The 18,344-nt window shown below is 41.6% G+C and overlaps 1 protein-coding gene across 1 annotated transcript; it reads right to left on the bottom strand.

Annotated features, from left to right (window-relative positions):
* Window positions 1–6,234: 6,234 nt before the first annotated feature.
* Window positions 6,235–8,170, bottom strand: LOC149815386 (stem-specific protein TSJT1-like). Its single transcript, XM_089990343.1, has 5 exons — window positions 7,823–8,170; window positions 7,404–7,644; window positions 7,104–7,224; window positions 6,797–6,906; window positions 6,235–6,626 (listed from the first exon to the last, which is right to left on the bottom strand). The coding sequence occupies exons 1-5, from the start codon at window positions 8,023–8,025 to the stop codon at window positions 6,591–6,593; spliced, it is 711 nt and encodes a 236-aa protein (XP_089846469.1). The 5' UTR covers window positions 8,026–8,170; the 3' UTR covers window positions 6,235–6,590.
* Window positions 8,171–18,344: the final 10,174 nt, after the last annotated feature.

Here is an 18,344-nt window from a genome sequence, read left to right on the forward strand (position 1 = left end):
GATGAGAACATGTTTGCGCATACTGCAAGCTGCCAACAACTGATGCATATGGATAAGCACTCATCTGTGCTTTGTCAATATCGTTCTGTGGATAATCCTTTAGGCTCAGCTTGTCACCTTTTGATATGGGTGTAGCAGTAGGAGAACAATTCTCCATCCCATATCGCTTTAACACCTTTTCTATATAGGATCTTTGGGAGAGGCCTAGAAACCCTTTTGCTCGATCTCGACGAATCTCAATGCCAAGAACGTAAGCAGCCTCACCCATATCTTTCATATCAAAATGTGATGCAAGAAACTGTTTTGTCTCTGAAAGCAACTTTATATCGTTGGTTGCAAGTAAGATGTCATCCACATACAACATCAATATAATGAACTTACTCCCACTTTCCTTAAGGTATATACATTGATCAATAACGTTTCTGTAAACCCGAAAGTCACAATGACTTGGGAAAATTTAATATACCACTCTCGGGAGGCCTGTTTAAGTCTATATATTGATTTGTTAAGCTTACAAACCAAACGATCATTTTCAGAGAAACCAAGAGATTGTTCCATGTATACCTCTTCATTCAAATCCTCGTTGAGGAACATTGTTTTCACATCCATCTGATGTAGCTCTAAATCATAATGAGCTACGAGGGCCAAAATAATCCGCATTGACTCCTTAGTTGAAACATGAGAGAATGTCTCATTATAGTCAATGCCCTCCATCTGGGTGAATCCTTTAGCAACCAATCTTGCTTTATGTCTCTCTATGTTACCTTTGGAGTCTTTCTTGGTCTTAAAGACCTATTTACACCCTACGGGCTTTACTCCTTTAGGTAACGTGACAAGATCCCACACTTGATTTTTAGCCATAGAGTCTAACTCTTCTTTCATGGCTTCAATCCAGTGTAAAGATTGTTTGCTTTCAACAGCTTCCATAAAAGTCAACGGGTCATCATCCATATCTATGAAATCACCAGGCTCCTGAAGGTACATCACATAATCAGGATGTATGGCAGATCTCCTAATCCTTGTGGATCTCCAAACAGGTTGTTCCTCAGGCTCAGATGGAACCTGATCATCCTGTTCGTGCTCTTTCGCATTGTCTACAATAGGTTCACTTTGGATTTGTGCATTAACAATCGAATGATCAACCACACCATCATTAGGAATAACAATGTGGTATCTTTCGATGTTTCCTTAACAGGTGATGAAACTGAATCCTGTATTTCCTCAAAACCAATGCTTTGAAGTGCACTTAATCCTACTGAACCAACTTTTAGGAATTTAGCCTTATCCGTTTCAACAATCTGTGGTGAGTGAGATGGCAATAAAACTTGTACCCTTTTGATCTTTCTGGATAACCAATGAAATATCCACTGGTTGTTCTTGGATCAAAGGCTTTAATGTGGGGGTTATACAGTTTAGCCTCTGCAGGACATCCCCATATGTGCATATAAGACATTGATGGTTTCCTACCTGTCCACAACTCGTAAGGAGTTTTAGGCACAGATTTTGTAGGAACATTATTCAAAATATGCACAGCAGTTCTTAAGGCTTCACCCCACAACTTTATGGGAAGTGTTGAATAATTCAACATAGCCCTGACCATTTCTTTAAGCGTACGATTTCTCCTTTCAGCTACACCATTCTGATAGGCACTACCAGGCATGGTATATTGAGGCACAATGCCTTACTCTTTAAGAAATCGTGCTAATGGTCCTTCCCTTTGCCCCATCTCAATAAATCTACCATAATATTCGCCACCTCTATCAGACCTGACTATTTTAATAACCTTATCGGTTTGTTTCTCTACTTCTTTCTTAAATTCTTTAAACATCTGAAAAACATCAGATTTTTCGAAAATCAAGTAGAGATACATATACCGAGAATAGTCATCAATAATGGTGACGAAATATTTTTCGCCTGTGTAACAGGGGGAAAACGATCCACATACATCCGTATGGACTATTTCTAATATCTCACTACTGCGTTTGACACCTTCTTTATATGTGTTTGTATGCTTAGACTTTATGCAATCGACACATAGGTCATTGTCAGTAAAATCTAGAGATTACAAGATCCCTTCATTTACCAGTCTCTTTATTCTCTTTTCAGAGATATGACCCAACCTTCGATGCCAAAGCATGTAAGATTTATCATTCATCATGCTACGTTTATTTCCAACTAATGCATATTCAGAAGTCAAAGACTCCTGAGTTTGGATCTTCACATTCAATCTATATAAACTATCATAAACTGATGCAGAAACAATTTCAATTGAATTTCTGAATATGAACAATTTAGAATTTTTAAACTTAAAACAATATCCAAATTTATCCAACTTTGAAATTGAAATTAAGTTTCTACTATACGATGGAATATAAAAGACATCATGAAGATCTAAAACTACGCCCGTATCTAGAGTAATCTTGCAGGTTCCAACACCCTTCACATGTGAACGCATCTTGTTTCCCGAATAGATGCTTTTCTCATGCATTGTTGGTTCCCTTCTGCTCAGGAACAACTGTAGACAGTTGGAAATATGAACAGTAGCACCAGAATCAATCCACCAGCTATTTTCAGGAATTTGTAATAAATTACATTCATGAGAAACAAATGACAAATTACCTCTCTTTTCCAACCACTTCTTGTACTTTATGCAATCTTCCTTTATGTGTCCCTTCTTCTTGCAAAAGAAGCACTTTATGGGAGCAGAGTTGGATTGCTTATCTTGGGATGACTTATCCCCAGTTGGCTTCTTCCTAGCATTTCTCTTAAATGCATTCTTCCTTGGTACTACTTTGGACGTATGAGAAGCCATATGTTCACTCTGCACCTTCTCACCTTTCATCCTCTCTTCTTCTTCAACACACTTGGACATGAGTTCATTAAATGTCTATTCATCATTATGTGTGTTGTACGAGATTTTGAAAGGTCCGTATTCCAAAAGTAAGGATGTTAGGACTAAATGCACTAGGAAAGAATCAGAGATGGTGAGCTTCATGTCATTCAGCTGAGACACTATGTTTCTCATTTTCAAAATGTGCTAGCGAATGTTTCCCCCTCTAGTATATTTCATAGATATCAGTTTTGATATCAGGGTACTGGCTCTGGCCTTGTTTAAACTCACAAACTGTGCTTCAATGGCATTTATGAATTCCCTCACTGTTCTGCATTGTGGGATAGCACTTCGAATGTTCTTAGCTACTTTAGATTGCAAAAGCAGCAAGCTAAGCCTATTCGAGCGCTCCCACTTCTCAAAAGCAATCTTTTGATCAGCAGTACTCTGATCAGTGAGGGCAGCGGGTTCATCTATCCTTAGGGCCAGATCTAAATCCATATACCCTAATGCAAATAAAACAGTTTCTTTCCAATCACTAAAATTGGATCCATCTAGAAAATGTATAGAGCTAGAGCCATCTAAAATCACAGAACTAGAAACTGCATGACAAAAGACACGTATCAGGAAACATTCATACGAGACTAAAACTTTAGTGGAAAAAACAAAATAATAAAGGCCCTTGATATGCTTCTTTCTAGGCAAGTGAAGGGGGTCATCAGAGTCCTACTTTGGTAGGAGCTCCGACACGCGAAACCACTTCGCCTACCGACCATATTCGGTAAAACTAAGGTTCTTGTGAAGATAGACCATCAACACAAGGTACCTTTGGATACTCGTGTGTGATGTATCTTGACATATTTACCTTATTCTACCATACTTAAATTCCAAACACGATAAAACTACCTTTGGGTCGTCTATCGTTTAATGAATATAAGTACAACATTAATATTGACTAAAACCATATGATAGTATAACATTTTGACAACATACGTGTATTCAGTCACTTTGGTGACATGAATACAATAAGTTATCTGATTATCCTTAATGCCAATATAATATAATAGCTTAAAATAGTCCGTAAACCGAATGGACTAGACATATGACCCTCGAAATGGTTCTAAAACTGAATGAACCTGTCATATATTCTACGAACCGATCTTAAAGCACTCTGAACCGGTCTGAAATAGCCCCGAACCGGTCATCCAAGGGTCCGAACCGGTTCTGAACCTTATGAACCGGGTCAAATATGAACAAAAGTTTATTAAAACCCTATAACCGTATGCCAAAACCCCTGTATTTTCTTATATTTAAGAAAACAGAGTCTTAGCATCTCAGAACCAGTGAAAAACTGGAAGGAACCGGCCAAAAATGGCTCCGAACCGGTTCCGGAAGGGGACTGAGTCAGTCCTTGATCCGGTTCAGGCCAAATAGTGCCTGGACCCTCCTGGATCCGGGTCAGACCCGACTGCTAACTGGATCCGGGTCGGACCCGGTGGCAACTGGATCCGGGTCAGACCCGATACTGACCGGATCCGGGTCAGACCCGACTGCTAACTGGATCCGGGTCAGACCCGGGGTTATCCAGATCCGGGTCGGACCCGGTATGGTCTGGATCCGGGTCAGACCCGGTATGGTCTGAATCTGGGTCAGACCCGATATGGTCTGGATCCGGGTTTGACCCGATATGGTCTGGATCCGGGTCTAACCCGGTATGGTCTGGATCCGGGTCAGACCCGGGGTTATCCGGATCGGACTCGGTACGGTCTGGATCCGGGTCAGACCCGGTTAATACCCTTATCCGGGTCGGACCCAGTACTTACCGGATCCGGGTCTGACCCAGGGTTCCTTGATCCGGGTCAGACCCGGGGCATACCGGATCCGATAAATGGATCCCAATAAAACACATGAAATACGAATTAGGGTTTTTCAAAAAACCCTATTTCGCAGTTTCACTCACCGCCGTCGCCGCCTGCCGGCGATCAACACCACCACCTGACGACGATCAACGCCGGCGCCTGCCGACGATCAATGCCGCCGTCCGCCGGCGACCAACGCCGCCGCTTGATGGCGCTCCTTCTCCGGCGAAAGCTGCCATTCATCCGCCAGTGAATGTTTCAGAAATCCGGCGACTCAATAGTCGCCGGCGACGGTCCCAGTCGAGCTTTAACTGGCGGATGTGGAGTGAAGCACCGGCGGGGTCCTCGCCGACAAGAAACCCCCAAAACAGAGGTAAGATTTTTTTTTTTTTATCAATTTGTCGCCCAACGACGACAGTCGCCGGTGCCAGCGACAGGCGCCGGTGACCAGTAGCAGGGTCACCCCACGGTGACCTGCGTTGCTGGTCAAACCGGAGCACACCCCGTGCGGAAGCGGGGTGTGGGCCCATAACCCAATGTCGGGTTCGACAGGGGTTTTCCGACGACGACAAACTATCCTGACTCCCTGTATGGTGGTGGCCCTGCAAAAACAAAACAAAAAAGTAGACAACGTACCTGAGGCTGCCATTGACGGAGGGCGGAGGACGTTAACGGAGAAGGGCGTTCTTCAACTTAGCCTGTCCGCAGCCACCACAAGCGCATGCCACTATATGCGGACGGTAAGTCGACCTCTTCCCTCCTAATTTCTGTATTGCGCTCATTGAAAGGGTTGCTCATGAGACCCTTTTATAAACACAAAATGGGAACGGTTGAGTAACCGTTCCCTCCGATTGCAGGTTTAACGGAAGGAACACTTCATGTGGGGAAGCATTACCCACATAGTGGGTAACCACCACCAACGTGGTGGTTTGACCCAACAAAGGGTACTTAAGTCTTTGCAATCGCATCAAACTCCAACGCTAATTAATGCTGACATGGGGATACGAGACGCACATGCCTACATAAGTGGTGCTCTTTAAGCCCCCGAACATGAGATGTAGCTAACCCCCCTCTTCAAGGGGGAACATATAACCTGCTTCCTATTTGGAGGGTCCTAAGGTGACATAATTAAAAAAAGGGCAGCATAATCCCCACTCTACTCGTATTAATGCAAACTCCGAGCTTATATTTCAATGAACCATGATTTTCCTGTCTTTCTGTGGCAGATTTGATCCAAGGGTCAGACATGATTGTAAGTTAGCATGCGCCAGTGAGAGATTCCATCCTTCCCAGACCTGAATAGGGTCTCCACTATTATTTCATCAAATCATCAGAAATTAATTTCAGTATTCTTTTTGAGATGGGCGTTTCAACCACGCCCAACATATATTTTAGATGTTTAGTCCGTATGGAAAAGGATACATATCACCCTCCGCAGAAGCACAATTGAACGAAGTAGACGTCGGAACTTTGTAATTCCCTCCTGGATTTTAGGCATTTGTAAAAATGGTAAAGTTGCATTCTCAAAGTACAAGAGAAGAAATGTTTTGTTAAGCTTTCGTATTCTTCTTATTTTCAGGAACTCAGGAACGCCATTGCCATGGATAGTGGTCTAGCCAAACCATCCATATCTTCAAGCAAAAAAAAAAAAAAAAGAGAAATAAACAACAGAGATGATCGGACAAGATGTATGGTTTTCAGCAACCAGAGAGAGAGAGGAGAGATGTTGCTCGGGACAACTTTATGCAAACTATATCTACAATGGTGGGAACCATGCCATCATGATACATGAGGACCCAATCTACAATACAACCACAAACCACCCGCTGTCCCCACATGCATGCACCCACTCACTTCCTGATGGACGATGCAGGGGATCGATCAATTTAAAGGTGTATCATTTATTTCATGGCTGCAAACACTGGCGCTCTTTCGACCTGGGAAAGGAAAAAAGAAAAAGGAAGACAGAAAATATTAACAACACGAACAAGATCACGCTTAGCGATAGATATATGTTGACAAAAAGAGGCAAAAATGAGAGACTAGTAGGTATACGTTAGGTAAGTGTATTAAAAGGAATTATGAAAGGAGATTGAAATTGGGTTACCGTGAAAGTGGCGCCCATTATGTCCTCCTCTGTTGCGGGCACGCATGTGACCTTGTTCTTGGGGTGCTCATAGCTCTTCAAGTCTCCCCATCGTGTTGAGAAGAAACAACCTACACAAAAAAAGTCACAGACCATTCATTCGTTCTTTTCAACTGCGGGGGCCACTAAGAGTCATACCAACCATTCTTAGTATCCCATCACCATCAACACCATGTTGGTGATTTTGATGGGTTCCTCCAATACCATCATATCATTCATATACATACATGTGATGGATCTACAGACAGACGATGATGATGATGATTACCTTCAGGGAAAGAAGCGATAGATTTGCCACAAGAGCCCCTGAGAAGCTCCGAGTCGTCAGCAAAGGCCAGGAATCCATCTGCCGTGATTCCCCAATACAAGGGAACCTTGCCGTTTTGGTCCTGTTCAATCACCCGTGTTTTAATATTTATGAAATGATCAATAACAAAGTAAAAATTAGATATGACGAGGACAAGTAGGTCGAATCTCAAACGATGACCAAGCAATAGCGGCCCCGTTGATGGATCGAGAGATTCAAAGAGATGGTAACTGTTGGGGATTCGAACTCGGAACCACGTACCGAAGCAACGAAGACGGCAGAGGTGGTGTGGTCGAAGACGATGAAGGCGAAGTCGCCGGAGAGGTGGCCGACGACGTGGCTGGGAGGGTAGGGGGCCCTGTCCCGCAGCGCCTTGTAGGCCTCGATAACCAGCAGCGCCTCGTTCACGTTCTTTGCCAGCCCGTACTGCTGCCTCAGGCTCGCCAGGTTGTCCAGCGCCCCCGAGAACAGGCAGAATATCTCGTCCTTGCACGCGAACACCCTAAGATATCCCCTTTTCTTTCTTAATTTCTTGATAATGATAATAATAATAACGAACCAATAAAATCATCAACCATGATCCCTCCCCAAAGATCCGTGATTTGGAAGATCACCTGCTCTGCTCTTTGGAGGGGTGGTGGTATTTTCTTTGAAAAAAAGAAAGAGGTGTTTGAATGTACCTGGGCCTGAGGGGATCCTGGTTGTGATGGGTGTAGGCCAAGTACGCCTCGCTACCAGGACGGAGGGACACGGCGTCGAGGGAGTTGCGCAAGAACCGGTCGACGAGCAGAGACGCCGTCGTCTTGGGCGACGGAGTCCGGCTGCCCGCCGCCGCCAACTCGTCGGGGGCCGTCACGATCGAGCTGCTGAACACGCCCAACATCTTTTTCTATATCTACCACCACCAACAACCCCTTCCCTCTCTCTATAATTCTAATTCCAGTCCCCCCCCCCCACCAACAAAAAACGAAAGAGCAAACGCAGACTGAGCAACACCCCCACACAATACCAATACGAACACGAAGTGGAAAGAAGGAACCACCCTTGCTCCCTATTTATAGCGAAACAAAAAAATATAACTTCGATTTTTCCGTCACAGAAAAAAAAATTGTAATTTTATTGCAGAGTGTTATGTTGGGACGTCGCAAGTTCGAACCCCAACGCCACCAAAAATTTTATTTTATGACGAAAATATCCCTTAAGGACCAACCTAGACTAGCTCTTGTCTTCCAACTTCCAAGAGGGGGGGCTCTCTACTCTTCTCAATAATGATAAGGTTATTGACAAAAAAAACATACCCGATTTTTTTTTATAATAATTCAAACCTACTTTTATCTTCAATTATTGGAATTTAAGTACTTGGGTAACCATAGTAAATAGTATGTGCATATTTCAGTCTAAAACACATCTGGTTTTGAAAAGTTGAAACTGCTAATAAGGCTGCTTTCGTCATTTACTTACAAGTGTTTTTCCTTTTATATTTTATTTACATTTATGAACCTAAAAACACGATCAGATCGGATAAGGATGAGAGACATCTGACGTGGCTCCAACGCACTCTGTCTCTTCCACTGGGTCCCACGCTTGCGCTGCAAACTGCAACTTTTTTTTTTTTAATTAAAAACCCTCAACTCTGACACAAATAGACCGATCTATCCTTGCTCTGCCACAACATAAGTAGTGAAGTGTAGAGCAGATAAAGTGATCTGGCAAATCACTTCAGATTCGGATCTTGTTACGATACGACCCAACTTCTTGGATTCCGGAGGGTCTATTATAAGATTACAAGTCCAATTAGTATTTACATGGCCTAATCTTTGTGTGTGCCTCCATGGTCCAACAAAACGGATCTAGTAAGGTCGGGTATCCAATCCGCAATGGAGGATGGTTGGTAGCCTCCAAAGTCTAAACCACCAAGTAAATGGGTGCTGGGGGCACCACACACTAGCAGGCTTTTTTATCAATCTACTAGAGCAATGTTGCCAGTATGTCAATCAGACCTGTACTATTTGGCCAACAATTCAGGTGTATCAGCCGATACCGATACTCAAATGCATCGAATTGGTTAAAAAACATTACGTGTCAATTAAAAATGTGACACGTGTTAAAACTATTAAAATAATAATAAAAATATTGAAAAACAAATTTAAGCTATTTTTTTATATTTATTAAAAATAACCTATTCAGCTAAGTATCTTATCGATTTTCTAGAATATGGGATTTGGGATGTGTTGGTCATTTTAAGGGGAAAGGAACCCCCTTATGTGTGATTAAGGGTGTCAACAGGTCAGGTTTGGTTAGAACCTAGTGGAATCAGACTTGAACCAGATTTTTGGGTATGGTATCAGGATTGAACTCGGGTCTAATCAGGTTCACTATAAAAAAAATCATAACCGGACCATACCCATTAAACCATATTTTTTATCATTTTTACATTGAAAATTGTAGGTCTTAATCAGAACCCGAGTCGAGTCCAGGTCTGATATAAAAATTTCACAAACGCGTCTATATATTAATCGAACCTTCGGGTCTGAACTCGGATCTTAATCGAGTCTTCTTAATTATTACCATATCCGGACCTTATAGAGTTTGGTTGACACCCCGATCCTCTTTCGTGGGGGAAAAGGAATCGAATGTCCTTTTAAATATCAGAGGGGGGGGGGTGGGACCCCTTTCACTCAAAACTTCCAAAGGCCAGCCCCCTGATTTACTTTCTTTTCTGTGGGCGGCCCTTTTCCCATTTGTTCGCTCCACTCTTTCTCTTGGGACCGCTGTTAGAGAAGATAGAAGCAAAACGATATGGTGCAATCACATGGCACAAAATTTGTGCATTAACCACCTCATTGCCCTGCATCGGGCCTTGGGCCCCACGACTGAGAAGCCTAACCCAAGATGGAGGGTGATTAGGTGCTTAGTAAACAATCATATTGCACCTGATCTTTTCAGCCTTTGAATGATTGAAATACAGGCACGCACAGGCACAAAAAAAAAAGGATCCAAATTCCAAAGATTGATGCCCTCGATACGATAGAGGAGCTAATAATAAGACGCCCTCAAAACACTGAAAAGGACCTTACTTGAGGTCATCCAATCACATTGGAATCGGGAGTCTGAAATGGCACCCCTTCAAGGTTGGATCTTATCTTGGAGTTTCGGCCTAGGGATGTCAACGGGTCTGATATAATTCAACATTCAACCCGAATCCAAATCCAAATCCAAATCCAATAGCCGAATTGGCGAACCCGATTAATACTCGGATTCTGACTCGACATTAAGTTTTGCATCAAAATATGAGTTGAAATTTGATTAAGATCCGAATGCAACTACCAGGTTTTAATTTAAGTGAGTTGCATCAGTATTTGATTTAATCTCATCCAATGTGACTCTAAATCCAATTAAGCTAGATCCAGTTTAGTTGGACTCGGTAATGCCTAGATCAGACCCGAGTCTGACCCTTTTACATAAATTTGGCCAGTTGGGTTTGGAGTTGAATGGTTTAGCTGGCTGGCCTGGTCCAAGATTCAAGCATTATTTGACTGTTGACTTTAAATTGATTATCATGGCCCTGCTTAGGGATGGCAATGGACCAGGGTGACAAGGTCTTCACCTTAGTCCCCTCTCAAAATTCTACCCTCCATCCCTTCACGGGTTTTGATTTTAACTTTCATCTTTGCTCCATTCCTGGTTCAAACGGGACGAGGCTAAGCCCCGTCTTCCCTCGGTGCACTGCCATCTTTAAAGAAAGATCGGGGACGGGGAAAAGTGCAAGTTCCCTCCTCCATCCCCGGTCCAAACAAGGCGAGGCCCCATTCCCACACCACTAAGTGCATGGAATAAACAACGTTCAATTGTTGCATTCAATTAAAGAATTTCCTTGTTATCAGAAATGGTTTTAAGGGCACCAGCTCTAAGTCTAAACACCACACCACAAGATGAGGTTATGATACCCTGCGGATCGAACTCAGGTATAACGATCCAGTATCATCCAATTATGTTAGAATATGGAATTGCGTGTGAATCAGTTTTCAGGTTTTTGCCAAACAAAGTTTAGGCTCCAAATCAAGGTTCCATAAGCCCACGTATGTAAGACGGACACAGCAGGGTGTAACTGGGTCGGTTATACACGACCTCACCCAACATTCCGAACCGTTTGTACCCAACATGACCCAATTTTAGTAGACTCAAGGGTCTGGGTCGAGTCTAAAATGTAGACCCTTAACAAAAACGGGTCAAGTCTTGGGTATTGTAAATGATGACTCAAACCCGTTTGGACCGGCTCACAATTTATACGTGATCACCCAAATGGTTCTACGTAATGTACAATTAGACCGGACCTGAACCCGTTTAATTCTTTAACCGATATATACATAAACCGACCTAAACTGAACCCATTAAAACCCGACCCACTATTAGAACCCGAACCCATTTTTTAATACAATATATAATTGATGCTTTTTATTTAAACTTGAAATGATTGGTTGGTATCAAGATATTATTTTTATATATATTTACATTTTTGGCATTATTTAGAATACTTAATAAACTTCTTATTTTTTAGCATATAATCTTCTAATAGCTGATTCTATTAGTTCACATATTTTTCTAAATGGTGGGTAATTAGGTCTAAAATACCGATCATAGCAAGATCCGAGCTGAAACCCAAACCCGTTAACCTATATGGATTCTACATTTTTCTGCCATGCACAGACCTGAACCCGGACCTGAATTAAAATGGGTTGGATCTGAGTCTAATTCTTGAACCTGATTAAAAAAACATATCTATTGATGGCCCAAACTGATACATACTTGATCAAACCTGTTAACCAATATGGGCCACAATTTCTAATCATACCTGAAACCAAATAAGATTGGGTTGGATTTGGGTCTAACTTTTAGACCCAATTTGAAATCAAGTTTGATAAGACCCACTCCAGTTGCACCCTTAAGCCAAACAGATGTGCAGCAGCTTATGAAGCCAGACCCAGTTTCAAAATTCAAGCTGGGGTTAGGCAGACCCTTACCAGTTATTCAACCACCCATATACCAGAGGGTTTCGAAGTTGCAATGTCTCATCACATGGTAGCGTGCACAATCTGCTCCTACCTGATGAGCATAGCTAGTTGCAAATGAACGTATTACCCAAACCATCCCCCAGGAGATCACCCTCGCAGCTAGAAGCGATAGTGACAAAGGTACTCCACAAAAGCAACTCATCAGCCATGATTTTTTTTTTTTTGAAAATTTTCAAAACTTCCATCTTTCTTGTATGTGTGGTGTGGAACCTTGACAAAAACGGATACTATTGAGGATTCAAAATACCAAAAAAGAACAAACACTAGAATCATCTGAAAATAAATCAAGTCAACTTTTTTCCTGCAATTTTTCGGATAAATTATGCATATATCATGATATGTTCATTTAAAATAAAATTCATGATGATTTAAAATATTTACTAAAATAGCTCATCATGTTCAAGTTACTTTTGAAAGGATTCATCTTACACATATTAATGTTAACTGTGCTCAATAGATTAAAATGACCAAAAATACTCTTAAAAGTAATAGTATTTTTTAAAATACATTATTATCTTTTAAGTAGAATTGGTTTTTTATTTTACAAGAAAACAAAAAGCTAAATAAGTTTTAAAAATAAAAAAATATCATATACTTGAATTAGAAAAATAACAGTAACTTTTTCAGCCCCCAAAAGTGACTATCTCCACAAGGGCTGGCCGTGGATAAGAGCAACCATAGTTTTGCCACCTGATCACATGAGGCATCTGCAGTTCGAAATCCGTAGTGGGCGTCCTTTGCTGCAACAAGTACTTCCTAGTGGGCACCTTAAGGGCTTTAGGAATCAGTGCTGTTGTCACTTGACCTAGTAAAAAAAAATGTCAAATTCTAAAATTTAAAGATGTTTTGATCATTTTAATTAATTGTACAGTTTTAATTTTAGATAAACCTTTTTGATGGAAAAATCATAATATTTGCCTATCGAAAAACAAAAAAATATCACAATATTTGTCATCACGACAGCAGCCGGCAGTGGGAATATGTGGGCTGGACCTCTCATCCTTTGCACAGTATAGTCCAGTCTCTGTGGGTGGCCGTGTGAGGTCATCATGAAGAAAAAAGAAAAAGTTGGTGGGCTTTGGTTATCCATATAGTTTGAGGGAGACATCATGCTACGCAAGGCTGAAGTTGGGGATATTCCCCTTTGGATACATAAGGACATGATAAAAAAAAGAAAAAGAAAAGGGGAAATTAAGAATAAGACGTATTGGACATTGGGGATCCATATATAGTAATTCCCAGGGCCACTCCCTATAGCATCAGGCGCCAGTGAGTATGGGTGATGGAATCCCTACTTAATTGATCAAATTAAATTACGTTGGAATTGTCATGCAACATGTCTTTTGAATACATCTCCCATATGGCCCTATTGGGCATTTTTTTTTTGTTTTAAAGAAGAGAAAGATGAGTGACCAATGTGTGTGTGTGTGTGTGTGTGTGTGTGTGTGTGGCGGGGCTTAGCTTCTCTGGCAGAAGCATTTAATTAGTGCACGTCACTTTGTTTTTTTTTGAAAGAAAAGTATAATTACGAATTAACTGTCATTGATGTCAAGATGGAAAGAATCACGCTTAAAGATTTTAAGTGATGAGATGGTGATTACATGAGAAGATATGCTCACTCATTCATTAATTAATAATTAAAAATCCAACAAGATGGAGATTATAATTGAAGACTAAGCACATCTTGAGATCCGGCCTCTCCTTGGAACACTGCAGATTATTTGGAGAGTTCACATTTAGCATCTCAATTTCAATCTTTCTAGGCCTACACACCTTTTAGCGCTCTCAAGATCGCTAAACTTGATAGGGCCAATGAGAGAAGTGCTTTGTGCAATAAGTTTGGACATCACAAAGCGTCTATATATGTAATCCTTAATCGATGGTAGTTTGAAGACCATATTTAATGAAGATATAGTGGAGCAAGATCCCTCAAAGGATCCCTGTCGCAAAACCTTAGCCACTATTTAAACCTTTTGCTTCTTAAGATAACAAAAGCTTGGAGAAAGAATAACAAAGGTTGCCAAAAAAAAAGGTATAATCAATTATGATATCATCTGTGGTCTGATTCACAAGCCAAGAGGAAAAGAAAAGTTGAGCTATCGAGGTCTAACATCAAATTATTTCTTCATCCAATATTGTTTCCTAAGATGAGAAGAGTCATCTGTTGTTGGAATGTTGCAAGTTAAAACCCCAAATGATTGTATATATAACTGGTAGGGGTCAACCTAACGTCAGCTTTCTCTGTTGAAAAAGAAGAGAAAGATGAGTGAGTTGCACGTTGGAATTGCTATGCTCCCTAAAACATGGTGATTACATTTACAGTGTCATGATTAGTGAATGGGTTGGGGTATGACCCGGACCCAACCCGAACCAAACCCTATAGGTCCTGGGTATGGTGATAAATAATAAGACTTGGGTCCGGACCCAAAGGTCTGATTAACACATGAACCTGTGTATAGTTTGTGAAATTTTATACAAGACCCGGACCTGACCTGAGTTCAGATTAAGACCCACAAATTTTCAATGTAAAAATGATAAAAAAAAATATGGTTGTACCGAGTATGGCCAGAGTCTGGTTCATGTAGTTATTATCGGGTCAGGGTATGGTTTTTTTTTTTTTTATAGTGGACCTGATTAAACCCGGGTCCAGACCCGATACCATACCCGAAAACCAGGTCCAAGTCTCATTCCACCTAGGTTCGAACCAAACACAACCCGTTGACACCCCTAGGTATGAGTGACCCAATCCTGGCCCGTGTTATCAGAGCTGATATGCCAAGGGTTTTGTGACAAAGAAAGGGATCTAATTAATTATCCAAATCATACTTGCGAGCATACACATACCAGACCGGGTCCAACCCAAGTCCTAATTAAGTTCTGCATTTTAAAATGTAAAATGTATAAAGAATTTTTAATATTTTACTGCATCTGGTTCAGCTTTAGTTTACGTTACTTTTATAGGACTAGGGTATGGTTTTGTGTTTGGTAGGTCCAATTGGATCTGACTCAGACCCAATACCAGCTTCACAAATGGGTCCGGATCTCAAGCAATGGGTCCAATGGTCGACCCAGTGGCACCCCTAATGATGATGATTATTATTATGATTATGATAATGTTCTTGGTTGCATGGCATGGTTAACTGTGCGGTCTTTTATTTATCACAAAAGGATGAACCATGGTTCCGTTGGGTTCTTAACCATGGTTGGTACTTGGTATATGTGTGTGTATTACTGTTTTCCAAATGAAATTCGTGTCTAGTCCGTAGTGGCAAGCACAACTGCTCCCCATGGCCCTAACCTAATTGTTCCCTCTCAATAATAGAGAGAAGAATATTCACCATGTGATTGACAACCTAAATGGCCAGATGAGTTCCATGATTAAATTCATATCCACCACCCACCACCCACCACCACCACCACCACCACAAAAAACGGTGAAATATTACTCGCTTTCAAGCTGTAAACGTTGAGTGGAAGTTAATTAATCAAAACTCACGTGAAGGCATGAAAATGGTAGAAAAAAAAATTGATGATAGAAAGGCTACCAAAAGATGCATAACAGTTTTTTTACTTGCATAAATGACCCCAGGTGCAGAGTCCTAGCCCCGCCGGCTCAGCGTACCATATTTACGGTCTCTGTTCATGTTAAAACTCTGAGGGCTTCCACCCCAAGGAGTCGCCAAGCTCGCAGGTGGTGACACCCATGGGTTTTGAACCTTGACTGCCCATCAACGGACTTAGGCCTAATCCCACTACGCCCAGACTCCTTGTGTCGACACATAACAGTTTATGAAAACCTAAATCCAAAACACAGAGGCACAACACCATCATGCTTACAAGGGCTTCACGACTCTCTTTCTCTGAGGATACCAAGGGGCGGGGGCTGGCTCCGCTTGTCTGGTACGAGCAGCTAGTGAACGTCACCTTGTGTTGGAATGTTGCAAGTTCAAAACCCTAATGGTATATAGTTGTATAACCGGTAGGGTCTGCTTAACCCTAGCTTGCCTTTTTAAAAAAAAAAAACACCAAGGCGATATGTCACCCACACATAAAATAATGGATACATTTTCAAATAGCCCTCATCCTGTACACGCCAAACCTACCGAGTAGACATGATATTATCAGGGTTAGACTCTGCACGGGCCCAGGTCTAAAGTTTACTTTGTACCAAACACACAATTTCCTATATTTTAATGGAAACACACCCACTTGTTCGAAGCAAGAAAAATGGAAGGGAAAACCAATGAATGTGGGCAACGTGGACAGCCCATGGTATTGGTGTTCAAAACATGGTACGTGACCCACAGAATCGAGAAATTGGGGACCGCTTCATGAGACTTTTGCATCCAGTGGTGGGTTCTGGGTTTGGAAGACATTGACATAATCTTCTTTTTATTCATATTCTCGAAAATTGGTGCGACGGCCATGTGAGTGGTTAAGAAGGATTAGAATTCTCTGTGGCTCAGATTTTTTAAAAAGGCTTTGGTTACACAAAAAAGCCACACCTACTTTCATTTTGCTTTTAGCATTATTTGTGCTTTTAACAGTTGAATGGAGATGATGGTCTCTCTCTCTCTCTCTAGAGAACCATCAGTGCTCGCTCGATCATACCAAACATGATAATTGAGAAAACATGCTCTTAATAATGCCCATAAATCACAGAATTGTTGTGGCCCACCTGCAGCCTGGCTATGCGCTTGAAAAAGATCCTTGAGCGTTAATTATTTGCCAGCACAGAGTCAAGTTGATCAATCACAACAAAACTAAATATGGAATTGTGGAAGCCAAAAGAAAAGAAAAGGAAAGGAAAGCTTCTCATGAATGTTATTGTTAGTTCACTCACAACCACCAATCATTCTTAGTGAGCAAGTGATCGATTTTGTCACAGCCCAAAATTTGTGGATGCACTAGTAACCAACCGAAAGCACTAGCCAGTATCAAGTTATGACGGTGACACTTTGGGCTATGAATGATCATTGCTCTATGAAAGATGGAAGACACTTCGATCCTTCAGTGGCAGAGATCTTAGGCCGGTCCATGGCCTGTCGTGGCTTCACTGGGCCATGGCGAGCGGAGATAGGTTCTCCATTAAGCAAGTTTACCATTCCTTGTTGCCGTCCGGGATGAACTGGTTTCCCAGTGATTGTATGTGGGGTAAGGGGCCAGTTCCAAGGGCAAAAGCTTTGGCATGTTTTGTGACTCTGGATCGTGTTCAAACCCAAATTAATGTCAGGAAACGGGGAATTCAATTTTCAAGCATGTGCGTTCTTTGCGAGAAGGCTGTAGAGGACACGACTCACCTATTTTGGCTCTGCCCGATCGTTCTAGACTTATTTTTTCAAACTTGGGGTGCGCCACCTGTTCAAACTCGTCCGTACTCCGTTATTTGGGACCTCTTGTTGGTCCCAGGATTGTACGACACAAAAAAAATGGAGATTATTGTGGCGAGTTTGGTTGCTTTCAGCATGGTGGGTCATATGGACCGAAAGAAACGACATCTTTTTCAGGGACATCAAATTCGATTTCGGAAGGCTTCGACAACGGGTCATGTCTGATGTGTATCTGGCTCTTAAGTTACATAGTAGGGGGGAGAGGCTGATCGGCTTGTACTCTGATCTATGCACAATCACCATCTAGATTGTGGTTGTTTTGCTCTTATGTTTCTCTTTTGTCTCTCCCATCCAATATTCTGTTGGATGTATTTTGGTAATGTTGAATGGTGAATGTTCTCTCTCTCTCTAGAGAACCATCAGTGCTCGCTCGATCATACCAAACATGATAATTGAGAAAACATGCTCTTAATAATGCCCATAAATCACAGAATTGTTGTGGCCCACCTGCAGCCTAGCTATGCGCTTGAAAAAGATCCTTGAGCGTTAATTATTTGCCAGCACAGAGTCAAGTTGATCAATCACAACAAAACTAAATATGGAATTGTGGAAGCCAAAAGAAAAGAAAAGGAAAGGAAAGCTTCTCATGAATGTTATTGTTAGTTCACTCACAACCACCAATCATTCTTAGTGAGCAAGTGATCGATTTTGTCACAGCCCAAAATTTGTGGATGCACTAGTAACCAACCGAAAGCACTAGCCAGTATCAAGTTATGACGGTGACACTTTGGGCTATGAAT

This window comes from Nuphar pumila, chromosome 15 (genome assembly GCF_984573655.1).
Source record: "Nuphar pumila chromosome 15, dmNupPumi1.hap1.1, whole genome shotgun sequence".
Classification (NCBI taxonomy): domain Eukaryota; kingdom Viridiplantae; phylum Streptophyta; class Magnoliopsida; order Nymphaeales; family Nymphaeaceae; genus Nuphar; species Nuphar pumila.